This window comes from Primulina huaijiensis, chromosome 12 (assembly GCF_012295235.1).
Source record: "Primulina huaijiensis isolate GDHJ02 chromosome 12, ASM1229523v2, whole genome shotgun sequence".
Lineage (NCBI taxonomy): Eukaryota > Viridiplantae > Streptophyta > Magnoliopsida > Lamiales > Gesneriaceae > Primulina > Primulina huaijiensis.
In genome coordinates this window covers 1,906,538-1,933,307 of record NC_133317.1, presented here as the reverse complement: position 1 = coordinate 1,933,307, position 26,770 = coordinate 1,906,538, and the positions used below count along the sequence as shown (strand labels likewise).

At 35.8% G+C, this 26,770-nt stretch overlaps 4 protein-coding genes across 9 annotated transcripts; 2 read left to right on the top strand and 2 right to left on the bottom strand.

Moving 5' to 3' along the window:
- Positions 1-1,941: 1,941 nt before the first annotated feature.
- LOC140990323 (uncharacterized) lies at positions 1,942-4,583 on the bottom strand. 3 transcript variants are annotated; one of them, XM_073459949.1, is made up of 4 exons: positions 4,125-4,583; positions 3,240-3,394; positions 2,353-3,047; positions 1,942-2,088 (listed from the first exon to the last, which is right to left on the bottom strand). In XM_073459949.1, the coding sequence occupies exons 1-3, from the start codon at positions 4,330-4,332 to the stop codon at positions 2,370-2,372; spliced, it is 1,041 nt and encodes a 346-aa protein (XP_073316050.1). In that variant the 5' UTR covers positions 4,333-4,583; the 3' UTR covers positions 1,942-2,088; positions 2,353-2,369. The 3 variants fall into 3 exon arrangements, with proteins under 3 accessions (XP_073316050.1, XP_073316049.1, XP_073316051.1); XM_073459948.1 differs by lacking the exon at positions 1,942-2,088 and having other exon boundaries at positions 2,141-3,047; positions 4,125-4,582; XM_073459950.1 differs by lacking the exon at positions 1,942-2,088 and having other exon boundaries at positions 2,141-3,044; positions 4,125-4,582.
- Positions 4,584-8,413: 3,830 nt separating this feature from the next.
- On the top strand, positions 8,414-20,775 carry LOC140989212 (dynamin-2A-like). 2 transcript variants are annotated; one of them, XM_073458354.1, is made up of 22 exons: positions 8,414-8,904; positions 10,433-10,483; positions 10,585-10,705; positions 10,830-10,919; positions 11,400-11,461; positions 11,816-11,930; positions 12,031-12,373; positions 12,871-13,018; positions 13,549-13,650; positions 13,742-13,861; positions 14,214-14,297; positions 14,399-14,526; positions 14,756-14,840; positions 15,124-15,268; positions 15,970-16,046; positions 16,380-16,436; positions 18,265-18,412; positions 18,502-18,650; positions 19,166-19,279; positions 19,356-19,423; positions 19,674-19,837; positions 20,296-20,775. In XM_073458354.1, exons 1-22 carry the CDS (start codon positions 8,755-8,757, stop codon positions 20,532-20,534), a joined length of 2,760 nt encoding a protein of 919 aa, XP_073314455.1. In that variant the 5' UTR covers positions 8,414-8,754; the 3' UTR covers positions 20,535-20,775. The 2 variants fall into 2 exon arrangements, with proteins under 2 accessions (XP_073314455.1, XP_073314454.1); XM_073458353.1 differs by having other exon boundaries at positions 8,417-8,904; positions 19,674-19,846.
- An 818-nt stretch (positions 20,776-21,593) lies between these two features.
- Positions 21,594-22,976, top strand: LOC140989837 (glucuronoxylan 4-O-methyltransferase 1-like). The gene has a single exon (XM_073459280.1). It carries the CDS (start codon positions 21,931-21,933, stop codon positions 22,816-22,818), a length of 888 nt encoding a protein of 295 aa, XP_073315381.1. The 5' UTR covers positions 21,594-21,930; the 3' UTR covers positions 22,819-22,976.
- Positions 22,977-23,518: 542 nt separating this feature from the next.
- LOC140989836 (putative 12-oxophytodienoate reductase 11) lies at positions 23,519-26,056 on the bottom strand. 3 transcript variants are annotated; one of them, XM_073459277.1, is made up of 5 exons: positions 25,739-26,056; positions 25,233-25,376; positions 24,894-25,024; positions 24,418-24,594; positions 23,519-24,347 (listed from the first exon to the last, which is right to left on the bottom strand). In XM_073459277.1, the coding sequence occupies exons 1-5, from the start codon at positions 25,825-25,827 to the stop codon at positions 23,740-23,742; spliced, it is 1,149 nt and encodes a 382-aa protein (XP_073315378.1). In that variant the 5' UTR covers positions 25,828-26,056; the 3' UTR covers positions 23,519-23,739. The 3 variants fall into 3 exon arrangements, with proteins under 3 accessions (XP_073315378.1, XP_073315380.1, XP_073315379.1); XM_073459279.1 differs by having other exon boundaries at positions 23,519-24,375; positions 24,416-24,594; positions 25,233-25,373; XM_073459278.1 differs by having other exon boundaries at positions 25,233-25,373; positions 25,739-26,053.
- Positions 26,057-26,770: the final 714 nt, after the last annotated feature.

The window sequence follows — 26,770 nt, the reverse complement described above, 5'->3', positions numbered from 1 at the left end:
TTTTAGAATATTTTGTCAAAACCTTGGAAACCAATGGTGGCTGTCGTTTTTAGGCTTTTGCTCAGTTGGATGGTTATTAGCCGTAGATAGACCAAAACTATATTTATTTATTAATTAATTTAATAATTTAATTGGATGACATTAGCCAGCAAAACTAGCAAAATAGAATTTGGAAACCCAAAATCTTTCATCTGGCCACCTCGAACCTTAACTCGGACTCCTGTAAATCCATTTGGCATAGGTTCGATATATACATTTTGTATCTGTGTATGCTTTGCTCACAAATTCTTAAACCTTTTCTTGTAATGCTGGATTCTGGTCTTGGCTTTTGACCTTTAAAGCCTTCTGCTTTTGTGCTTTTGAGATTGTTTCAGTATTTCAAGCTTCTCTTTCTGTTGCAATCTTTCTTACACAAGCATTATTTGCCCATCTTGATGAATATAATATTGTATGTAATTTTGAATCCTTTTGCACGTTTCGTTTTCCGGGATAAGCAATCTAATTGAGGCCAAGGAGATGAATTCTCAAGATTCTTGTTCTTTTTCCTGATTTCTGATTGAGGCCACCATGAATTGTTCTAAAACTTCATGTTTGGGAAGGTGATTGAACGTATTACATTAGAAAATTCTAGGAGGAGATGGGTTGCCTTTGTTCAAGAGGATCAGATGTGAATGATTATGTTGCTGAAAACGAAAAGTCCAACGAAAAAGAGGTAACAAAATATTCGGTACTGATGATAGCTCCCTTTCAAGGAGAGGAGATTATAGTAGGAGTAGGTAAACTTATGAATGAAGGCTCACTTCATTCAAGATTAACAACAACATTAGAATCGAACCTGAGTTGTATCTTACCTTTAAACGTTGAGGATGATGGGAAAACGAGGATAATTGAAAGGACAAAAAAGGGGCACCAAAGGCGTTCTACCTTGGAGTTTGGAGGAGTCAATGGAGTGCAACAGAGTATGTCTAGAATAGCAAGTACGCCCCATGGTACCAGAGGCGAGCATGCAGCTGCAGGACGGCCATCGTGGCTTGCGTCTGTCGCAGGAGAGGCCATTCATGGTTGGGTTCCTCGAAGTGCAGAATCCTATGAGAAAATCAACAAAGTTGGTCATATAAGTTCTCCATTTTACTCATTTCACTTCTTAACTTACATAATTTTCAGCATTTTGTTATTAAAGAAAATCGAAGCCTATTCCTGAAGAACGGGTTTTCAAGTGTCACTTGCGCATTTCATGGAACTTGTTATTTCATTTAATTTTCTGATCGTCTAAGAAAACAGGGGAAATCCAATAAGAGCACCAGTTACAAGTACAACACCCGCAGGAGGAATGTGGAACTGGTTTCCCAATCGAGCCGCCACTCAGAGGAAATCATTTGAAGAATGGATATTCTCATTCAAATTCAGTGATTCACCCCAGTGCCACAGCTGGATACTCATGGGCTAAAACAATGCGTGACGATGATACAGATCATTCAGTAACCGTCCGCTCATTAAGCTCAACTAAGCTCTAGTCGACGTGGTGTACAACTCACAAGACAGGGCTCTCAATTGCAGTCGACAGTGGACTTGTTGAATCATCATTCGAAATGCATCGACTCAAGGTCAAATGATGGCTCTATCGTATTTTCTCAAAACTAGCAACTTTATATAGATGTATGTATTGATAACAAACACTAATGCAGGACTTTCCATGATTTTTAGCGTTATGTACCTAAGAGAAACAGGATACAATTTTCTGGGCCACTAGTGCCTTCAGGAGGGAACATGGAAGACGTGTTAAAAGAACACGAAAAACAGATTCAACAAGCTGTTCGCAAATCTAAGACCAAAAAGATCTACTACGATTACTAGTAAGGCATTACACAACTACATAGAGTGGTATTAGATTTGGTGCATTACTGCCCACGATGGAATTGAAGTCAGAGAGACGGAAGAGATGAAAAATATCAATGGTTCTTCAGTTTTCAAATTCTGAACATGCAGCTTATGCAGTGAAGTGTACACCTTGAATGTCGACTTGAGCTGATGTGTTTTCGTTGTACACTACAATGTACAATGTACAATTTACATCTTTTCAATGTTTACCTGCCAATGTAAATAACTAAATAATAAATTTCTGTCAACACCAAGGCCCGAATAAATATGCTAACATGAGCAACTCACATCAAATGTCGCCAATAGAGGTTACTGTCATTCAGAACATTTTCTACAAGTGCTAGAGTACGCATTAACAGCAACACAAATTTTAAGAAATGGGAAAGGAAAAAAACTACTTATTTGATCTTTTAAGCTAATCCTGTACATTTTAGGAGAAGTTTCCATTACCATGGAAGATTCTTGATTTTATACATCATTTGCTCAAAGAACTATAAATCTTGCTTAGGCTTGCGGCTTAATTCTGAATAGTGACCACCCATTAGTTGCAGAATCTCTTCCCACAATACATCAGACGAGGAACTCTGTGAACCACCAAATATCATATTTGCACTACAAGCAGCAACATACCAGTAATCCGATTCAATCTCCTCTCTTAATTGATCCAGCTGCCACCCTGCATATCCCACAAAGAACCTGAAATCTTGAGACTTAAGAGTGCCTTTCTTCACCAATCCTGACGCTTCATCAAGAGTATTTCGAGAACCAAAATACACTCCATTAATGACCTCCTCAAAACCGGGACGTCTTGTGGTTTCCCCAGCTCTTATCAAAAACATACTTGCATCGAGGGGTCCACCGAAATGCAAAGAACAATCTGAAAATGTAGTTGCTAACTCAATATTAGTGGGATTCATGTGTTTCATTTTTTTGTGAAGTGGACGATTTATAACAACCCCAAATGGACCCTCTTGTGGATTCCTTGTTCCGGATCTGAGGAGAAGAACTACGGTCCTCTCAAATGTGCGAACTCCATCGAGCTTTTCTGTGGAAACTAGGAGACAGCCATTCTCAGGTGCTGAAATTGGGTGTGCCCATTTGAGGGGAAGAGACACAGATCCAGAAGCTATCTTCTCTTGGTTGTGAGTGAAATCTGCATTTTCTGCCTGCTATAATATCACATGACAAATCTTACCATTAGAGATTATTTCAAATGGTAAAACTACAAAATTTAAGCCTAGTTGAATTTCAAGCCTGCTAAATCCTATCACGCTAGAGAAGCAATTCCACGGCCAAGGCCTATAGAATAGAACTTCAAATAACTCTTGGTAAACCAAATCTTTGAGAAAGAACAATACTACCTGCTCTTGGATGTAGAGCAATGCTCTGAATTCTCTCCAATCCAAGGGTTTACCATGAGATTTCTGGGAGTCATTATCACTAGATTTGTTTTTTCCAGCAGGAGGATTTTTCCCATCTGGTCCATCTCCTCCAGCTTTCGACTGATCACTATTTCCTACAGACACAAAAACTCCATGTTAAATAGCACTTGTAATAGTATTTCTCATAGTAAAAATAGATATCACAAAAGAATGAAGAAATCGTGGCTTCAGAATTAAGAAATCAGGAAAGAACTTCAAATTTCAGATAGAAAAAAATAGAGTACCAACGGAGGGTTCATAAGCTAGTGTTAGTGACTCCATGTGATACATGATAAAGTACCACCAAACAGCTTAATCACAAACAACAGCAATTGGTAAACTTACAAATTAACATTTAGCAAGAATCCATATGATCCACCGCTGAAAAAAGCTTGAAGCAAAAAGTGTGTACCATACGCAAGACACGGTTGAAGTACATTTTGAGGTATTTGGAGCCTAAGAATCACAGCATGCATCAAGATCTTACGCCAACTCTTCTCTAAGAATTTGAAATCATTTTCTCTAAGAATTGTATGTGCCATGCATGATATCCTCTTTTGTAAATATGAATCTCAAATAAAATCGACCAAGACTATCGAATTTGCAGTGGCCACAAGACAATTGCTTTAGAGTTAGTTCCCCGCATTCATTTCAGTATCTTTCTAAAAAATTAATCAGCAATAATTCTACTGCACAAATCAACATATCAAATCATAAAAGATGGAACCTTCAGCATATTTCAAAAGTCAACTCAAACAAAACCGAGAGAAAAACATTTGAGGAGAAAAAAAATGCCAGTAAAAAATAAAAAATCGAAACTTTTACCAGAATTGGTATTTCCTGGGTTCTTCTTCCCCATGGCTCTGACTGTGATCGATCTGTACTTCCAACCACCAGATAAAGATTCCTTCCGGGAAACCTTAAAATCCAAAGCCATCGAAGTGTTTCTGGGATTCCAGATAATGGGTTTCTCCAGAGAAGAATTTTTCAGGAGAAAGACATTGCATCTAGCTTGCCAACACCATAGATCCATGATTGCCAATTAAATAGATTAAAAACAAAAAATAAAGAAAGAAAGAAAGAACTAAGCCTCCTCCCAGAATTCTGTGCTAAGGGAGAAAGGGCGATAGGGGGCAGCAATTTGGAAAAAAAAAAAAAAAAAAAGGAAAGAAGAATATGCAGAATAATTTAGCCGAATAATAGCATACCACACTAATAGTATAAAAGAGAGTGAGTGAGAGGGCGTTGATTGGCTTAATGTGCATCACTCCAGCGGAGATGATGTGGTTACATTGTACAAGGCTCGGATACGATTACTGTTTCGTTGTGGGGACCAATTCATTAAATACTACAAATGCGCCATAAATATAACTATATTCAAAAAGGGAAAATGAACACCAATTTCTGTTACAAAATAAAAGATTTTTCCAAGTAAAGATTTTTCCATCAAGTACATATCTGTTACAAAATAAAAGATTTTTCCATCAAGTAATGAACACCATCTGTTACAAAATTTTAAAAGATTTTTCCATCAAGTACTTGATGGAAAAATCTTTTAAAATTTTATAACAGATGGTGTTCATTACTTGATGGAAAAATCTTTACTTGATGGAAAAATCTTTTATTTTGTAACAGATATGTACTTGATGGAAAAATCTTTACTTGGAAAAATCTTTTATTTTGTATGGAAAAATCTTTTAAAATTTTGTAACAGATGGTGTTCATTACTCGAGTACTTGATGGAAAAATCTTTTAAAATTTTGTAACAGATGGTGTTCATTACTTGATGGAAAAATCTTTTAAAATTTTATAACAGATGGTGTTCATTTTCCCATTTTGAATATAGTTATATTCTTGATGGAAAAATCTTATAAAATTTTGTAACAGATGGTGTTCATTTTCCCATTTTGAATATAGTTATATTTATGGCGCAATTGTAGTATTTGATCTTTTAAAATTTTGTAACAGGTGGTGTTTATATATATATTATTTACTTGATGGAAAAATCTTTTAAAATTTTTAACAGATGGTGTTCATATTCAAATATATATATATATATATATATATATATATATATAGGTGAAATTTATTTAATTCCTATCACTGCGACTGCAAATTTTTGAATTTGGTAAATCCCTGTTATCATAGTGTAAAGAGTCAAACCGCATAATCTATTGACTTTAAATTTTAATCTAAGGAACTGTTGTCAGTATTATTCAGTTATATTCTTGATCAATGCGACTCAAGGAAATGGTTAGAAAACACGATCGGCGGCGTGGAAACGGATGTTCTTCTAATATCTTCAATATAATCTTTATCATGTGTCCTTATGAGATTATCACATGTTTCTGGACATTCAAAATCCAAATGTCAGTCCAGTTATGTACAAATATTTTCTGAAGTGAAGTTATGAATATTTTCACTGCTAAACTTGAATTTCATATTATCTTGAAGGTTTTCTTTCCTCGTAGATCCCAATACTGAAATTTCAATGTATGAAAGTAGCATTCTCGATCTGAAAATGGAAACACCTACAAATTTATGAAACTTTATCTTCAAAACATGGAGCGGAAGGAGGCATACGAACCCCCTTCCTCCGAGGATCGCTCTGAAAAGAACTAAAAGACCATTAACATATATAAATAATGGCATAGAGGATGTTTTCCCTTGTTTCGTGCTTAAAGTTGATGCACTTTTTTCTATAATATATTCGGTCAGAGTATAATTCTATGCATGTGTCTTATACCTTGTTGATCTTAACACGGGGATGGAAATTGGCGAGTACAAGAAGATTATAGCCTACTTGGCCGGTCCAGACTAGGGATGCGAGTCGAGTCGAGCCGAGCTCTTGAATGTTTGAGCTTGGTTCGTTTATAATCGAGCCAAGCTCGAGCTTTATTTAACGAATATATGCATGGCTCACGAGCTTATTCAAGCCTTTATCGAGCCTAAACAAGCTTAATAAATATGAATTATATATTTAAATTTTCATTAAATTAATTAAAAAGTAAATTATATATTTAAAAAAATATATATTATTCTTATTAAAATTTGTAAATTTATTATAATAAATAAATTTAATAGATTTTTCTATTTATTTCATAAATAATATGCAAAATCAATAAATCAAATATCAAAACTATTATTTTTTCATCTAAAAGATTACTCATGAACTTACCAACGAACATGTTCACGAGCTAACGAGCCGAGTAATGTAAAGCTTGAGTTTGGTTTGTTTATCTTAACGAGCCTCATTAAACGAGCTCAAACGAGCTTTTATCGAATCGAGATTCGAATAGCTCACAAACGGTTTGGTTCGTTTACATGCTTAGTCCAGACGTATTCTATTGCGACCATTTAGTCGAAAGGTCTGTATACTGTATATCTTTGTGTACTGAGGCTAAGAGATGGATGTGGTCAGCATTTTTAATAAGCGTAGCAATGTTTATGTACATGGCAACTCTTACTCAAGGGTGGTGCATTGTGATTTATATTTCCGTCTCCTTGTATTTTTTTTATTGCAGTTATTTTTTAAATTATTGTATGATAATGTGATGAATATTGAATTTTTTCAGTAACATTTGAGTATTTTTATAATTTGCAAATGTAATTGTTTTTTCAAATAAATTTTTTTTTAATTTAAAAATAAAGACCGTATGATGGAATACGAAAAAAGATGTGTGAATGTAATTTCTGAGAAAGCTTTTTATAAATATATAAAGGGTTTTTTTTCTTAATAATTTGGAAGATGTTTTCAAGAAAATATCCAAAAAATTTATTAGTCTTTCATTATTAATGTTTCGATTTATGTGTTTATTATCAATTATATAATATATTTAAAAATTTTTGCATCAATTTAATTAAGAGTAAATAGTAACTAAACTTATTTATAACATCTTATAAATCTTAATATCTTATAAGTTATTTTAAGAGTTTATAAGTTGTGAGATCTTATGTTATAAATAAGTTGTTAAAGTATTTGGATAAATTTATTAATTTTAGACAACTTAAATATATTAATATGTTTGGTATAATAACATGAGTCAATGTAAGTAATTATATATAGTTATATATATATATATATGAAAATATTTTTATAATGTAAATATTTTAAAAATAAATCTATTTTATTTTTATATTTAGAAAAATTTATGTTATATTTAATATTATTTTTTAATGTGTATAAAATCTAAAACAGCTTATAAGCTATTTTTTATAGCTTATTTTTTGACTTATGGAAATCGTTTCTCAACACTATTGCATCCAAATGTTAAAATAAAATTATTTTATAAAAAATATTCTTCTCTTCCACTCAGTACTTGAAGATAATGAATGATTAAATGATAAAATTGAAAGATAATGAAAATATTACTATTTTTAAATTCAATTATTGTAAAATTTGAGTACATGACGATATGTTTTCTAAACATGTTGAATTTAATTTTATACCTGAACTTTGAATTTTAATTGCTATTAATTTTTTTTGAGTAAGTATCATGTGAGGCGGTCTCACATATTTATATATGTAGGACGAATTTACTCGATCCATATTTACAAATAAAAATAATATTTTTGACATAAAAATCAATATTTTTTTCATGAACCAATCAAATTGGAGATATGCGTAATAGCTCACTGATTGAGCGTTCTTGCGCCAAAGATGAACGGAGTTAAGCGATCTGCCAAAGTCGTGAGATGTAAAAATATATCAGTAGGGAAGCGTTCCGTCTTAGTGAGAAGCCTATGTGCAAGCAACAGTAGACGAAGCGAAAGCGAGAATGCTGCTTGAGTAATGCAAATACAGTGCGAATCCATGTCCCGAAAACCCAAGGGTTCATCCACAAAGAATGGTTCATGGCCTAAGATTAGGTCGAAAGATATAGTCGATGAATATTCATGTACTACTCTTTGTTATTCCCGAGAGACAGAGCATGCTGTATTAGTCACAATATGATATAAATCTCGTAAAATTGTTTTTATTAAGTGACGAGTTTTTTGTGTAAATTTTTTTTTATTTTTTGGTGAATTTTTAATTATGTTTATCACTAAAAAAATAGTTCGTTTTGTTTGCAAATCAGTTGTGCTTGGCGCGTGTGTGTGCCGTCCATTCCATTTAAACTAAATAAAGTTTCCATTTTACCAAAATTACGGTCACGAATCTGATCATATAATTGCAGGATCACCACAGCACCTTCTTCCCAATATTTTTCAATTTCTTTTCTTCATAATTTCAAAACTCGACCTCAGAAGTTTCAAATCTTCTTGAAACCCTAATTTCCATTTAAATCGATTCGTACACTCGCAGATAAAATTGATGTCCTCCCATTCGAATTGATTTCCCCCATTCGATTGGATCTGCGGGTATTGCCGCTTCGATCCACTCGGTTAAGTTTACATCCATATCTTTATCCGAGCGATTCATTTTGGGGAGGATATTTCATATTCGTTGGAGTCGATGGAGGCGGTCGATGAATTGTTTAAGCTCTCCGATTCCATGCGGCAGGCGGCCGCGCTACTTGCCGACGAAGATGTGGACGAGACGTCGTCGTCTGCTTCATCAAGACGACCCTCTACTTTCCTTAATGTTGTTGCTCTAGGCAACACTGTGAGTATTACATTAATCGGAGCATTGTAAAATTCTCTTTTTTTTTTTTGCAGTTGGGGAATCGGAGTAGGTCTATCAGATCTCTGGAGCTTGCTTTCTTTGATTTGAAATTTAAGTCGTGTGATTTGGAATCTGAATTGGAATCGCTTGATATAATAATTGGATTTTTCCCGTTGTGCATGGTAGTTTTATGTTGTAACCATTGTCGTCTTATCGTGTTTGGGAGACTGATGCGGATCATGAACTTTTGTTTTTATTGGTTGGAATGACATGATTTGATTTTTGGTTTGAAGGTTTGGCTGAAATGTTGTGAGTTGATTTTTGTCCTCAAGGCTACTTGACCTTGAAATGAAAGATTAACGCACTTCAGTTTCAACATATGTGTTATATAGACATAAGAGCGGAAAGTTTTTCGTAGACACTTCTTATGATTTGGCTACTAAGTTTTGCCAATAAGATTTTCCTTTTTTCCTATGGTCGAAGTGGCTATAGGTGCTCATTTATGAATAGCCTGTTTTTTAAATGACTTGGTCAGTTGGTTGTGATTTGGTGCAAATTATTTGAAGTGCGCACGAGAAGCTCAGACATTAAATTGGGACTGCAGGTTCAGGATTTCAAATATAGCCTTTTTATATCTGAAAACTGATGGAAGGATCTCTAAAATTGTTGGTATTTTTGTGATAATGATCTGAGATTAATCTTAGTGGTCCTTAGTTTTCATAGTGTTCCCATGGTTCTATATGCATCCTTTGTTAACAATGATATTCTACCGGCTCTTGATGCATTACATTTGTTATTTGTGCCATGAGTGTTCCCTTTTACTCCTTTGTTCTCATTTTTATAATTTCTTTATCGTTAAGGGCCCTGAATTTTGGCTCAAAAAAAAAAGAAAGAAAAAAAACAAAAACAAAAAGAAATGGCAGTGTTGTTAGAAACGTCTATTTTTCCACAATTCCACCAGTTTATGGTTATTGCTAGTTATGCTGTGCTGCGAAAATATCTTATGTGCTAAGTAAATCTTATTTAGTGGTACATGTAAGACAAAAATTTGAAAAGTTGAATTGGACCGAAAAGGCTGTTCAAATGAGTGAAACATAGTGGTGTCCTTCGACAAATGTGGCTAGATAAAAGAATGAAGATGTAGAAACAAAGGTGGTTGTTTGTTTAGCCAAAAGCCCTTTTCTGTTTGATGTGGTTTCAAGTCACATATGATTAGCTAGGGACCTGTGGTTGGGTAGTGTTCTTGTTTGTTATAACTATAGCTATTATGTCCTCTAAGAAGATGAAGTATGTACTGAAGGGCTAAATTTCCGGGAAAATTTTCTTCTAAAATAGTAAGACACAGGGTCTATTGCAATGTTTCACCTGAAGTTCATGTTTGGAAGGATTTTTTTAAGTGATTCTCATTCTCACATTGAAATTTACGTGATTGACTTTCATTTTTGATCCTTGAAATGTTTGTGATGCTTCTTACTTGTACTCATACTGTTAGGGAAAGATACACTCTTAATGTGATCAATTTTACCAGGGTGCAGGTAAGTCTGCTGTACTGAATAGTCTAATTGGACATCCTGCGCTGGTAAGTATTTGGTTTGCATATACTTTACTGTATCTAGTGAAATATTTTATAGTTGACTATGATATTTCAAATGCTAAGTTGCTAACTATTTAATTTTGCAGCCGACTGGTGAAGGTGGTGCCACACGTGCTCCAATATGCGTTGATTTAACAAGGGATGGCTCGCTGAGCAGTAAATCCATTATTTTGCAGATCGATAGTAAATCTCAACAAGTTTCTGCGAGTGAGACTTCTAACTGAACTTTAAGCCTAAAGGATTCTTCCACAAGTAATAATTTAAATAGCTGATACCATGGTGGTCTAATTGCTTGGAATCTTTTTCTTCCTATATCCCTATTCTATTATAGGTGCTCTTCGGCATTCATTGCAAGACAGATTGAGCAAAATTTCAGGAAAGAGTCGTGATGAGATATATTTAAAGCTCCGAACAAGTACAGGTGTGCCTGCTTTAAGATTTCCTTTTATTTAGTTGATCAACAAGTAGCCTCTCAGGTGTGTGCACTTTTGAGTTGTGACTGCCTTTAGGTCAGGCTACTTGAAAAGTTCGAATAAAAGGTACTTTTTTGTTGTGCATTAGAAAATAATATATACAAACTTTGTTTGATATTTTAATGTTCGTTGATGATTGCTATGTCAAGTGTCAATGGGCAAACAATATTTTCTATAAAAAAAAGTTTTTTTTTAATTATGTTTCACCAAGAAGAGCAGATGATGAAATGAGCCGGTTCGACATGGCAATTTGATCTTGATGAACATATGGGGCTTCCAGAAATATTCGTTTTCCTATTATCACCTCATTGCTATTATTTCTCACACTAATTTTAAACTTTGGTTTGTTCAGTTTTCATTCTACGGTCTCTAGCTTTTTGCATTTTCTATGCTTTACTTGATATCATAGCTGTGATCTTGTTTTGCAGCTCCACCGTTGAAAATGATTGATTTACCAGGGGTTGATAGGGGGAATCTTGACGATTCTTTGGTGAGTGGCTTCCAAATCGAGTTTTTTTTTAGTTTTGCACTCTTATTTTCTAACCAAATCAATGTAATAGTGTTGCTCAATGATATGTTATCTGGTACACTTCAAATACTGACTGCTGTTGGAAGGAATAGAGAAGTCTTGAATAATTTGAAGTTATTCTGTAAAATTGTGGTGAATTCTTAAGTAGTTGTGCAACTAGCAGCAGGTTCTGTTTTAAACCTAGTTTGATAGAAAAAACGAATGATTTGAGCTTGTATAATTAAACCTTGTGTGTACCAAAATAAGGGTGGTTAACCTAGACTCTTGGATTTCCTTTGGGTTTTAGTAGCCTGATGCCCTATTTCTACATGTCAGAGTGAATTTGCAGAACATAATGATGCAATATTGCTCGTTGTAATACCCGCTTTTCAAGCCCCAGAAGTGGCCTCTGCAAAAGCCATCAGAATTGCAAAGGAACTTGATGGAGAATGTGGGTTGCTAAATTACTTCGGTCTTTTTTGTGAATTTGTAGTTTAGAATGTTTATTATTATCTTCACACAAGTAACTTTTTTTGGTTTCTGTTTCTTAGGTACAAGAACTGTTGGTGTTATTACCAAGGTAGATCAAGCATCTTCAGAACCGAAAGTACTTACTGCTGTGCAGGCTCTTTTACTGAATCAAGGACCTCGAAGTACATCTGATATCCCATGGGTTGCTTTGATTGGTCAATCTGTCTCTATAGCATCTGCTCAACCAGGGAGCATTGGAGCTGATAATTCTCTAGAAACTGCTTGGCGAGCGGAGAGTGAAAGTTTAAAATCAATACTTACCGGTGCTCCTCAAAGCAAGCTTGGGAGGTTAGCCTTGGTGGAGACCCTTGCTCAACAGATCCGGAATCGCATGAAAATCCGCCTTCCGAATCTCCTCACAGGGTATGCTCCCTTCTAGAGGTTTTACTTTTCCAGTAACGTCCAATTTGGGGGATCTAATAAAAACTTTATGATGTTGATGGTAATCTTTTTCCTCTTAGACATATTTTTATTTCAAGGTTTCAGAAAGTTAATAAAAACGTGATAGACATGTAAAATATTGTTTGTGTCTTCCTTTTCTTCTTTCCCTTAGGCTTCCTTTTTTCTTTCATGCTGAAAGGTTTTTTAACCCAATATTGTGATTTCTATCAGAAAGCAATAATGGCATCCTTTGGGACACACAACTCCTCTAAAAATTCACCAAATCCAAAACATTTCAGAAGTATACTATTCTCTTTTTTCAAGAGTTCGTTGTACTGCTGTATTTCAATGTGATGCGTAAAAGATTTTTCGTACTAGTTCTTTTGTTTGATTCCTGTTACTGTTGCTTTATTCACTTGTATGCATCACTATGTAGTAGCTTTTTCTACTGTTATATTTTCATTCTGCAACTTCTGCAGGATTCAGGGGAAGTCTCAAATTGTACAGGATGAACTTTTTAGACTTGGTGAACAGATGGTTCAAAGTTCTGAGGGTACAAAAGCTTTAGCATTGGAGCTTTGCCGGGAATTTGAGGACAAGTTCCTCCAGCATATTACAACAGGAGAGGTGAGACAAGAATTAAGCTGTATTTGATCATTTATGGTGCTGAAAGATTTTTTTAAGTAGTTAACATAATTTAACATCTTTTACAGATATACTTGGAGATTGCACATCTAGTTTTATGGATATTCATATTAAGCTTCTATTTTGCTTGTAAATTTTTCCAATTGATTTACTTCAGTGGAGGAGTCAATTATTACATTTTTTCATGAGTTAACAAGCTGTCGTAAATCATCTAATCTAACAACCGATCTTGTCGTGTTTTCCAACTTTCTATGATTTTGCTTGACCATAATTGTAGTCAGTAGCAAGAAGTTTAGTGCTTTTAACTAAGAGATGAAATTATGCCATTGTGTTGAGGTTTTGTTTTGACCATAATTCCGACCATATGGATTTATGCTTTCGGTAAATTACCGTTGTTCGTTTATTGTCATTCTTACATATTTTTGGTGTTATGATGTAATATACCTTTTGTTTTGATGATATGCAAATATATTACTGTTATCCTATGATTTTGATTTACTCCATTTTTCCAGGGTGTTGGGTGGAAAGTTGTTGCTAGTTTTGAAGGCAGTTTTCCTAATAGGATCAAGCAACTCCCTTTAGACAGACATTTTGACCTAAATAATGTTAAGAGGGTATGGTCTTTGCCATCATGGTGTCAATTTTCTCTGAACTCTTGATGTCCGCTCATTGCATTTTGCGATTCTGATTTTAAATTATTGCCAGATTGTGCTCGAGGCTGATGGTTATCAGCCTTATCTTATCTCTCCTGAGAAAGGGTTGAGGTCTTTAATCAAGGGTGTCTTGGAGCTGGCAAAAGAACCTTCTCGCTTGTGTGTTGATGAGGTAAACAAGTGTTGTCTTTCCATCTTATTTGGCGCGTCTATGTTGTATGCGTGTTCCTTTAACTGTTTTCCCCACTTTCGTCTTATTCTTTTAACCACTCTACTAACCTCAACTGTGTAGTTTTAGTTTGATTTAATCCTTAGTTCATTTTAACTCTGAAGTGATGTATCTAACAACTGCATTTCTTATTTACCATAGCCAGTTACTCATAAAATGTGTTCCTGCACATTTTATCTTCTTAGTCTGCATTTGTTTTTCTGCCCATTTTCCGTGCCTTTGACACAATATGAAATTCAGCTTGGTCATTCTATGTATGTTTTGGTTATTGATTAGAATTGAAATCTCTGAATAGGTGCACCGGGTACTTGTGGACATTGTCTCAGCTGCTGCAAACGCCACTCCAGGTCTTGGAAAATATCCTTCTTTTAAGCGTGAGGTAATGCACTAATGCTTATAAAAAATTCAGTCTCAGTCTTTCAGTGGTAATTTTGTTACTTTTATTTCATCAGGTCTTTATATCCTTCCTGTTATGTGTAGGTTGTAGCAATTGCCACAACTGCTTTGGAAGGTTTCAAAAATGAAGCCAAAAACATGGTAATTGCCCTTGTTGACATGGAACGTGCATTTGTTCCCCCACAACACTTTATCCGTTTAGTGCAGCGGAGGTATGTAAGACAAGTAGTTAAGTCTTTAAAATTTCTCCCTTAATTTGTCTTAGTTTAAATTCTTGGAATATTCGGATGAAAAACTTTTGTACAAGTTTCAAAATTTTCTATCAATGCACAAAGGTTTTGATATATGCTCAGTTTGGACTTTAGAGGGATTTTTAACATAATTTTCCCAGCTGTCTTCCATGAGTAGTATATATTCTAAAGTTGGATGGTTGTTTGCTAGGATGGATCGACAACGGCGGGAAGAGGAGCTAAAAGGTCGATCCTCGAAAAAGACTCTTGAGGCTGAGCAATCTATATTAAATAGGGTACACCATGTCTGGAACTGAGGTTTTTTTGTTGGTGAATTCACACGTTTTTCTGAACTAATATCATATCTTAGTCGTGGCAAAATAATGTGTATTGACATAATCAGAAGCCACTTGAGTCTGAGCAGTCCATATTGTATGGGGTACACAATATTTTTGAGTTTTTTGTTCTTGTGGATTTGTAGAGAAACCACAAGTAGTGTCTCATGTTGCATACTCAACTGTTTTGTAGAAATAGTTTATTGTTATTTTATGTCAAATGCTTATCATGTGCCTCATTCAGGCAACCAGTCCGCAAACTGGAGGGAGCCAACAGAGTGGGGGGAATATGAAATCCATGAAGGATGGAAAATCTAATCAGCAAGATAAAGATGTGCAAGAAGGATCTGGCTTGAAGACTGCTGGACCAGAAGGAGAAATAACAGCAGGTGCAAGCATACAGTTTCCTACATTTTTTAGTTTCTATTGACATAATTATATACTTAATATTTTATATAGATCTAGTTTTGTTCTGTAATACAGACCCGACCCGTCAATCCCTTGAAATGTGATGTATTTTGTAATGACATGCGAACATATTTGGTGTCATATAATCCATGGAAGTTTATGGAGATTATATTTGGTTATTTTATCCTGTTGCTATTTTTCATTTGATTTGCATTCTGTGTTGCTAAATTTATGTTGTAGATGGTCCTTCACTTTTACTGGAACTCAGGAATAGAATTGACTGGTACTTGATTGAACTCTTTGGACTGTTTAGGAAATTTATCTGAATTTTTAACTTCCAATAAATGAGCTTATTTGCATACAACTTGGAGGAGGTTTGGGGATTGAGGCAGAGGAAATAAAAATTCGTGGAGTCTGATTAGAGAAACACTGCAGTCATTGTTCCACAATAGCTCTGTTGTACTGCCATGTGTACAATGTCTGTTCTGAATGACATATTGAAACATCTCTCCAGTTCTCTTGTTTGTGACATGTAATTTTAAATTTAAGTTTTTAATATATGCTGAATAGTTTAACCCCTGTCGGTGCTCTGTGGATGTATAATGAAAAAGTTATTTAACCCTATGCTGTATTTTGGTTTTCGAATTTAGCATCTGCGTGAAATAACCTTTTGTTTTTACAGGGTTTTTGCTAAAGAAGAGCACCAAAACTAATGGTTGGAGTAAGAGATGGTTTGTCTTAAATGAAAAGACAGGAAAGGTGAGTAAGCTCAGACTTATGATTGCCTTTTCGTTTAAGTTTGGCATTTTTACATTCTTTTTCTTTGATCTTTTTTTAATTTTTTTGAGGATTGGTATTTTCTCTACTTCAATTCGTATGTTCAATAATTTTTTCAGTTATGATATCTCAATAATTCATTGAAGAAGTTATGTTGTGGTTTTGTTGAGGGAACAATTGTATAATAGATTGCTCATATTTGATAAGAAAATAAATGGACTTTTTCATGGTTCTTTTTTTGGGCTGTATTTAGATAATCTCCTGGTTCCTTATTAGTCGACTCACTCTCAAATAGTTTAATATATGTTCCTGCAGCTTGGATATACCAAGAAACAAGAAGAACGACATTTTCGTGGTGTCATCACTTTGGAGGTAATTATTGGCCATATAGTGCTTGTGAATACGCCGTCACTCTTGCATGTTTCCCCCCTTTATATTGTCGGACTTTGTTTAAATCCTTTAGATTATTGCTGCTGAGGTCCGTAGAAACTAGAAATCAGATCATTCACTGGATTTTGTTTAACAACAGTTTGGGTATGGAAGATGTTTAGCATTTGTGGACGACTAGGTTCTATTCGAGTGTAATAAGCGAAATGAACAAGCAATTCTGAGACAAAAGCAGCTGGAGTTTAGTTCTGTAGTAAGAAGCAATTACGAGAAATCAAAATTTCAGTTTTGTTGTGGAGGTTCCATAGTTGTCAAAAGCTCGCATCTGGCTGCTCCTAGGTGCTGGGTGCAGCCAGATGCGGCTCATGCGCCTGGGAGAATCCTTTGGCGCAACGGTTGTCAAAGCCACTTTGGCATGTACCTTTGACAGGGTGCAAGTTGTGCCTTTTGTACATAGTTCTGGATTTTGGTTTAAAAAGGAGCCCAAGCCAGCCCAGCCCAGCCCAAACCTGAATTACCCAATCCCATCAAGCGGGTAATTATTTAATCATTTAAGACAACCCCATGGTGTGCAGCCACTCTTCTTTCTTGTACAGCATTTAATTCTTCTGTTTTTTTAACAGCGATTAAATTATAATTCAGTGTGAACTGTCCTATGTTTTCTTTGCTACAGCAAAGTCCTAATATTTTTAGAATTGAACATCCCTCTCTTCCTTGTCCAAGTTCATGTCCCTGGCTTTGGTGTGCCTTTCTTCGATAAGACACACACCACGCCTCGTGTCTTTGGCTCCTGAACACTATGTGTTTTTGTGCTCCTTGTGAATAACAATGGGAGGTTTGCAAAATAAATTGCACATGGAAGATGCAAGAACTTGCAGATCGTGGTCTCACCTGATACATAAAGCGTAGGAATATTTCCTGATAAATTCTGCCATTTTTTTCTGCATGCCGGCGTTGCGATTATTTAAGTTAACCCTCTGTTAAGCGTATATCAGCAAAACATTTAGCGAGCAGCTCAAGTTTTATCCCCTGAACATTAAATAGATCATATTGGAACCTATCAAACGACACAATAGAGAACATGGATGCTTAGTAGGTAAAGGGAAGACCCGGTTGCTAGAACTTTGCAGGAATTCCTTTCTTTTTGCCACATTGCTGTCTAACGGTAAACAACTTTCCATTTGCCAAGGAATTAAGCATATTAGATATTGCAAAAGATATGATAAACTCCTATAGGTTCGTGGCTTGGACCAAAATATATTTTATCCCACGAGGGGTCCATTATTGAAATATAATACTTCCCAAGCGGCAGGTAAATCTTTTGTGAAAATAGGAGGCATGTGGAAACATGACGTTGCAGAGTTTACCCCCTGCACTTTCTGTCAGTTCATATTTGTTTTGAGGATAGCTCTGCTCTATCTAATGTTGGTCTTGACATGAACTTTTTTCAAATGAAAGTGCTTCTGCATTGGTAATGTGATTTCTACTTTTTGCAGTAAGAGAACAGTTAACCACTGTGCCGAAGTGGTGGAAAAAGGCTATGACTAAGTTTGTCATTTTATACTTGCTTCCATGGATTTTGGGGATTCTACATTACATGCTCTGAAGTTACAATACTTCTGTGCTGTTCAGTTGATTTATACTTTCTGTTCTGCATGAGTTTTTTGTTGCATGTTCTGAAATTACTAATCTTGGTATTCTAGAATGCAGTGTTATTGTACTTAACGCCCATTCGGTTGATGTAATTTGATATTCCTGAAATAATTGATGTTAAACACTAATCGATCTTGTAATATTTGGTTGAGACTACCAGGAATGTAATTTGGAAGAAGTGGCAGAGGATGAAGAAGCTTCTTCAAAGAGTTCTAAAGATAAGAAGGCAAATGGCCCGGTTGCTGAAAAAGCACCCAGTCTTGTATTCAAGATAACAAGCAGGGTTCAGTATAAGACCGTTCTTAAAGGTACTGTAAATATTTGCTTGAATCTCTTACTGAACTTATTTTCATTGTAATAACAGATATATTAACTTGAAGCTCGTCCATGTTTGCAGCCCATAGTGCTGTTGTTTTGAAGGCTGAGAGCTTACCAGATAAGGTAGAGTGGTTGATTAAGTTAAGAAATGTTATTAGTTCTAAAGGAGGTCAAGTAAAGGGCGAACCTGGTCCTCAAATACGGCAAAGTCTTTCTGATGGTTCTCTGGTAAGCAAATGAACTTTCACATTGTTTCAAATTCGTGCTGCGTGTATGTTCCTTGTAACTGTCAGTCAGCTTTATTGCCTTGCATTTTCATCTTTGGAAGGCTTATCAAAATTTCAAGTTTCTACTCCGTATGGGCTTGTATGGATTTGTTTTGGGAGTTGGGGAAATAAAATGAATGTTTGGTTTTGTTTTAGGAAAACTGTAGATGTCAAAATCGCATCGGAAATTATTGGATAAGATTATTTTTAAATTTAAAATAGTATATTTTGTATTATAATCTGATAATGGAACATTAATTTGGAACTGGTGGAAATTTTTGTCAAAAGTAACAAATGTCGTTTATGAAAAAGAAACTAAAAATGAAATATAGTGATTGGTTTTTGTTTTGGAGATGGAGAACTATTCCCGATAACAAAAAACAAGGCATGTATTTTCGGATGGTTGACCTGCAAACAGTTGTCTGTGTGTTAAGTAAAGACATGTACATTGTGTTCATTTTTGTTTGCCGCACGTAGGATACTATGGCGAGAAGACCTGCAGATCCGGAAGAAGAACTTCGATGGATGTCTCAGGAAGTGCGCGGTTATGTTGAAGCCGTTCTTAACAGTCTGGCTGCCAATGTTCCAAAGGTCATTGTCAACTAAAGCTTTCATTGGAGTTTGTTTATCTTAAGCAACATTTAAGTTATTTTATCTTTGGTTTTAGGCCGTTGTTCTTTGCCAAGTAGAGAAGGCAAAAGAAGACATGCTTAACAAATTATACATTTCTGTCAGGTTAGTTTAATTCCCGTTGTCTAATAAGTTTATTGGACAATGCTTCGTCTTATATTTTCTTGATTGTGGTGTTTCTGCTTGAAAAAGAAGAGAGAATACTGATGTTCCAATTTGTGAAGCTTGTTCGAGACTATATTGAAACATTGATCAGTGTCTAAACCAATTTTATGCTTTGTATTTTTTTCCCTGTTATCTCGTTTTCCTTTTGGTCTTGTGTAAGTAGTTTGACATCATTTATTTGGAATGATAGCGCTCAAAGCACGGTGAGAGTGGAAGAACTGCTTCAGGAGGATCAGAATGTCAAGCGAAGAAGGGAACGGTACCAGAAACAGTCCTCGCTTCTATCCAAGCTTACTAGGCAACTAAGTATTCATGACAATCGAGCAGCGGCGGCTTCTGGCTTTTCCAGTGAAGGTAGATCAGGTGATTTTGATTTTAACTTTCAAACTTTTCATCCTTGGGTCAAAATCTCGTTGGAATCAGTGTAGGTCTCCCGAGAAAGAAAACCAGGATATCAACTCGCCTAGGCATATCTTGAGTAGTATCAACATGCTTTCTTCGACTGTTAGATTAGATATTGTTTTTGACTTTTTGCATATCGTTTGCTAAGTAAAATAGCCAATAATTTCAAGCACATCTCTTATATTCTCAAGTTAAAACAGTTTGATGAGAGATCTTCATCCGGTTTTTGTCTGAAAATATTTGTCATGAAAATTTTGACACGATATCGAGTTTGAAGTCGCTCCTGCCTCTTTTTAGACAGTTGGGATAATAAATTAATAACTGGAGCTCAACTTCCATATTCTTAACATCACCATTCCTATAATATCTTCTCCTCGCATGGACCTGTATTTCTTTACCAAACTGTGCAGATAGTAGTCCGACCGCTTCTGGCCCGTCATCAGGCGATGACTGGAGAACTGCATTCGATGCTGCTGCCAATGGTCCAACCGATTCATATGGGGATTCTAGGTCCAATGGTCACAGCCGTCGCTACAGTGACCCTGCCCAAAACGGTGATGTGAACTCTGGGACCAACTCCGGTAGCCGCCGCACGCCCAACAGGTTGCCACCTGCTCCTCCCGCATCCGGCTCTGGTTATAAATACTAAATTTGTATGGATAATTTTTGACTACCGATTCTTGCAAGTCTTGTTGGGTGGCCGGTTTATTTAAACGTTGTATGAGTTCTCATCGAGCTCAAATCTTGTTATACTAGGTCTGTAGAATTGGTATACACGTCTTTGTAGATAATATAACGATTAATGTTGTCGCGTTTTTATGTGTTGCAATCTCTGCATTTTTATTGTTTGGAAACACTTTTGATCTTTTGTTTGTCCGTTTTTGGAGACGTGTATATTGTCCTTGATAGAGGATATTATTTTTTCTGTACATGAATTCTGCTCGTCTTGCGAGTTGTGACTGTGTTACTAATTACTTCCAGTGAGAGCATTCTAGCACTGAATTGATTTTAACTGAACAAATTAAATTTAAAATAATAATAATAATAATAATAATAAAAGATGATTACTGAGACTTAAAATATCGTGTTATTTAAATTATTATTCACCAATCAACCGAATTAATTATCCGACTCCCTGTAAAATGTTGATTGAGTTGAATTTTCTCTCGTATGGCATGGTTCCCTACATTAGTTGCTGGCAAATATCTAAATACATGTAGGGATTATGAGCCTCTTCACGAAATAATGATTATCGTGTTCCTTGTGATAATTTGTAACAATAAAATCTTCTGCAGACTTGAAATTTTATTTTGAATCAAAATTCACGTGTTCTTTGTACGAGCAATTTATATTTTCGTGATTTAGGCAAAAGGTTATACATTTATACGCGTTATTTGACTCCTGATGATGTATCCTCGATAGGGTATGTCTAGAGTATTTGTGCAATTTTTATTTAACGATTAAGAAAAAGGAATTTTCAATTATTTAATATTTTCAAAAGAGAGTACATTTTAAAAATCAGTTGCAAAGTCTGGCATAGGAAGTTAGTCAGCAAGAAACTGAACTACTCAATGAAATCAGGAGGGGAAAATCAATTAGAGACAATCATATATTAAATTTTAATTTTCTTCTCTTCCCTCTTTTGGTTAAAGTAAAGGTAATAAACCTCTTACTACAGTTGGATCCACACTTGCATCGAAAGTCAATTTGAACGATTGGATCTAACAAGCACGGTATCACCTAATATCTCAACTACTATAAAACAAAGATGCATCTCCTCATCTGTCTTGCACGCTAGAAACGATCATTAGTTCTTTTGTCCCTATCAAACAACAGCACATTTCTTCATTTTCAAGGGAGATCAAAAGTTCCAAACAAACTCATACGATTCATGCATTATTTTTCTAGAAATCGATCAAGAAACTTCATCTTCAAATCATCCCTTCCCTTTCTCTCGTTGTAGACGTTGTAGGGATCGACCAAGAATTCTTGGAATTTGGTTGATCAGTATTTCATTAAAAATAATCGAGAAAGGACTCGAAAACATGAGAGGTAAACTACAATACCCCATTAATCTCAAGATCGTTTCTATTTGCTTTTTATTCCTTTTCTTTCTCTTCTTGATCCTGAGAACGGGTTTCTCCTACTCTAAAGAGATTGCAACACTTGATTCATCAATCCTTCCAACGAATTCGTCTGATGTTCATGAAGAACAACTGCCAACAGATTGTCCAACTCTTCCTTTGTTTCCAACTTGCAACAAAATCCCATCTTCTTTAGCACACTCACTAGTTCACTACGCAACCTTAAACATCACTCCACAACAAACCATCAATGAAATATCTGTATCCCTAAAAGTACTCGAAAAAAAGTCACCATGCAACTTCTTAGTATTTGGTTTAGGCCACGACAGCCTAATGTGGACATCACTGAACCATGGAGGCCGCACAGTTTTTCTCGAAGAAGACAAGTCATGGATCGAGAAAATCCAAAAGCAAATCCCGTCCTTAGAATCATACCATGTCGTGTATAACACAAAGTTGACACAAGCCGAAGAACTCCTGGAAATTGGCATGAAAGAAGAGTGTAAAGAAGTCAGTGATCCAAGATTCTCAAAATGTCAACTTGCTTTAAAAGGATTACCAAATGAGGTGTATGATATTGAGTGGGATCTGATCATGGTGGACGCGCCAACAGGATACTTCGATGGAGCACCGGGGAGGATGAATGCAATATACACTGCTGGATTGATGGCAAGAAATAGGGAAAATGGTGAGACTGATGTGTTTGTGCATGATGTGAACAGGGAGGTCGAGGATAAATTCTCCATGGAATTCTTATGTGAAGGATACTTGAGAGAGCAAGAAGGGAGATTAAGGCAATTCACAGTACCAAGTCATAGGACTCGTTTAGGGAGATCTTTTTGTCCATAAAAACTTGTTCACCCCACTATATTCTATGCTGCAAAGATATTTTAGCTACTCATTCATTGATGCTTGTTGATATCTGAAAGGGGAATTCAAGAGGGATATTGTTTACTGTTTTACTTCTCTGTCAGTACTTGATTAAATGCATCATATTTGAAATCCTATTTGTTTTTTTTCTACTTGATTAAAGGATTTTTGAAAATTCTTTTACAAACATAAACAACGCAAAAGGTGAATTGATGTAATAAACACTTTGCCCCACTGAGCAAAATATTGAGGCCATGTAAAATGAGATTATAAGGCCAACAGGCAATTTTATGAAGAACCCATGAGCCCCACTCCATGGGCCCCAGGCTTGACAGAATGTGAACTTATATCCAGGCAGAACACTCACCATGCGTGTCACAGGAATGCGACAAGAATTTTAATTCCAAATTAAATTTCTACACTTGGAGAGATGTTACATCAGACCAAGCATAAATTCAAGAAGTAAATGAAGCATCCGAAGCTTCATAAATTTGAGAAAAAACCGGAAGCAACGTATCTATGATCTGTCCAATTCATCGTATAATGGCATTTAAAAAAAATTTTAAATTGGACTTTCGATATGTTGAGACTGCTGGATTATTATTAGAGCGTTGTGATTTTATTGATCCAACTTCGATTAACTTGAAAGAAAAGCTAAGAACTGCTATACATTTAAGGCTGATATTTTGGTACATTTCCTTAACAGCAAACATTACATTACAAATATGATATGTCATCCAAGTTTCACTTTTCGGACATGTGATGTATCAAAGCCATGCAGTGAACCACAGCTCATTTGAAAAAAAGTGTTATACTGATCACCTGTAATCACGCTGCAACGCAATCAATCATATGGCAATCAAATAAAGGTAATTTTTCATTCGAAGGTGATTTATTATTCTACTTCCCCCGAAACCCATCAGTTTCTTCAAGAAATGGGTAGTCGGTATAGCCTAAAACAGGTTCGGGTGCATAAAACGTCTCCCTTTGATATTTGTTCAGAGGAGCATCAAGCTCAAATCTCTTCGGTAAATCTGGATTAGCCAAGAAATGGCGGCCATATGCAACAAGATCAGTACGATTTGCAGCCACGGCTTTGTTTCCGTCTTCCCTTTCATACCCACCAGCAACAATGAAAGTGCCCTTGAATGATTTTCTCATTGGGACAAGACTGTCTGGACATTCAGATTTTACCCCAACAGGCATCATCCTTGGTTCAATCATGTGGCAGTACAGAATCCCATATTTGTTTAAGGCCTCAACCAAATAAAGGCCAAGGGCTTCAGGGTTTGAGTCTCCGCATTCCATGTAAGTTGCAAAGGGAGAAAGCCTAATTCCAACTCGGTCAGCTCCTATTTCATCACTCACAGCTTCAACTATTTCAAGACCGAATCGACAACGGTTTTCCAGAGAACCACCATATTGATCAGTTCGGTCATTTGCTTGATCTTTGAAAAATTGTTCTATGAGATAACCATGTGCGCCATGGATCTCAACCCCATCAAAACCTGATATTAAAAGTAATATAATATGTCTGTCGAAGAGCAAACAAATATTTTCTACACGGAAGAGTCATACCAGCTTCTATAGCATTTCTTGCAGCAATCCTAAAATCATTAACAATTTTAGGAATTTCATCTGTACTCAGTCGTCGTGGAGGGGAAAATCGAGCCATATCCACACCATTAGCTCGTAGTTGTGGAGCTAATTCCCTATATGTGCTAGATATAGGAGACTGTCCATTTGGCTGAAACCCTGTAAATGACGCTAAGATCAAAATAATGTAGCATGTATGTAAGTAATCTTTTACTTCGATGCTAATGGAGAATATAGTTTGCCACAAGCGTAAAATATTCGGTAACACAAGGCCTAAACAATGTTTCAATCGAAGTTCGAAGCCTACCATCATCCAGATTATTCCAAATTTGTTTCTTTCTCTTCCTTGAGAACAGACAACAAAGGGGATCAAATACCGGATTGATGCAGATCAAACAATATGGACCTCAATGTAACTTATAGTAACATCATAAAGAGATATGTGTACAGGGAATTACCGGTGTTTGAAACCCTTCCAACGTGCCAAATCTGGCAAAAGAAGACTGCACCTTTGGCATGAACTGCATCTACAATGGGCTTCCATGCATCAGTTTGTTCCTTTGTCCATATTCCTGGTGTATTTGGATACCTTACATCGAACAAGATTGGGTTCTTAGTAACCAGAGATTATCAGAACCGAAGTTCCTTAATATTTACAAAAATTAACAGACTTGAAATGCAGCTTCTGGGATGGGAGGCAGGCGTAACATGGGACAGACAATTTAAATTTTTAGAAAAATTATAACCAAAATTTAATCTCTGTTTATAAATGCCCCAATGTAACCCAATGGACTTACCCTTGAGCTGTGTCAGAAACTCCAGTGGCTTCAGCCAAGAGAAAACCCCCTTTGGTTGCTCTTTGAGAATAGTACCGGATAGCATGAGGTTGAGGAACGTTATTAAAAGATCTCTGCCTAGTTAATGGTGCCAAAACAATTCTGCTAAAAATAGTTTACAAAATTAGCATCTCACAGAAGTTTTGAAAAAATATGCACATAGAAATAAACAAAAACTCTGCTCGAGATAAACTGCTCAAAATTTCTGACGATTTGCTCTCTGAAATCACTGATCAACCACACATATTCCATCAAAATCACCATACAGCAAAGAATCACGCAAATAACTCAAAATGGTCTGCTAAAGATCAAATCTTGATGCGTAACACACGCCACACATTCTCAAAGAAATACATTCTCACGTATACAAATTCATGAATGAAAACGAAACTCGGGTGGGATTTCTTGAACAATCGATTTCTACCGGAAGAAAAGACAATGTTTTTCGATTGACAAGCAATAAATACCTATGAGAAAGACTAAAATTTCCCATTTTGTAAGGAGTGAGAAGTGGGATTCGCTGCTTCCCTTCTTCCTCCCTCATCTCAGTTCCCATATTTGGCCGCACTTAAAACCACCTCACTTGAAAAAATGGAAGTAAGACGTGATTCACAACTGCAGAGAGGGTATTTTATTTATAGAAAAAGAGAGGATTCGTGAGGAAAGTAGCGTGGTTGATTTTGCTGCTCCACAATCCATTCAAAGGCGAAGGCGCTGCCTCGTAGACCTCAGGAGTGTCGTCACTGAGAGTAGCGTGGTTCATTTAGCCGGCCCGCCTTGTTATAAATTCACATACCTAACCTTTGACATGGATTAGTAAGCCAATAGATTCTTGATATTTAGTTAAAATTTTAATTAGAAACAAGACAAAAACTTGTGTGAGACGGTTTCACTGGTCATATTTGTAAGACGAATATTTTATTTGAGTCATCAATGAAAAAGTATTATTTTTTATGCTAAGAGTATTACTTTTTATTGTGAATATGGGTAGGGTTGACCCGTCTCACAAATTTGTTGGTCCCACGTGCGGAATTTGAGATAATAAAACCCGAAAATAAAGAATAAACTGGACACCGAGATTTACGTGGAAAACCCCTAAAAATTATTAGGGTAAAAACCACGGGCAAGATGAAAAGAATTTCCACTATAATATTTTGTGGTGTACAACTCACTCACTGTGTTTCCAAAGAGAACACACACTCTCTTAATACAGGAGAACAAACACCTCACAAATATTATAGAATACTATAAGATGAGAGAAAACTCGAAGAAGGGATGATATCAGAATGAAGGAATGGAGCTCTATTTATAGAGCCTCTGTCAGTGTGAATACGCGTTAAAAACGCGTATGAAAATTCCTCTTCAAATTTTCATGCGGCCAACCTCGTTTTTTTTTCCTTTCAAATTAGGCTGCAAGTTGACTTTTCTACCGACACATTTCTCCCACTTGGAGATTTGATTGAGAATCAAACACATCTCCACACATCCTTTCAATCTTG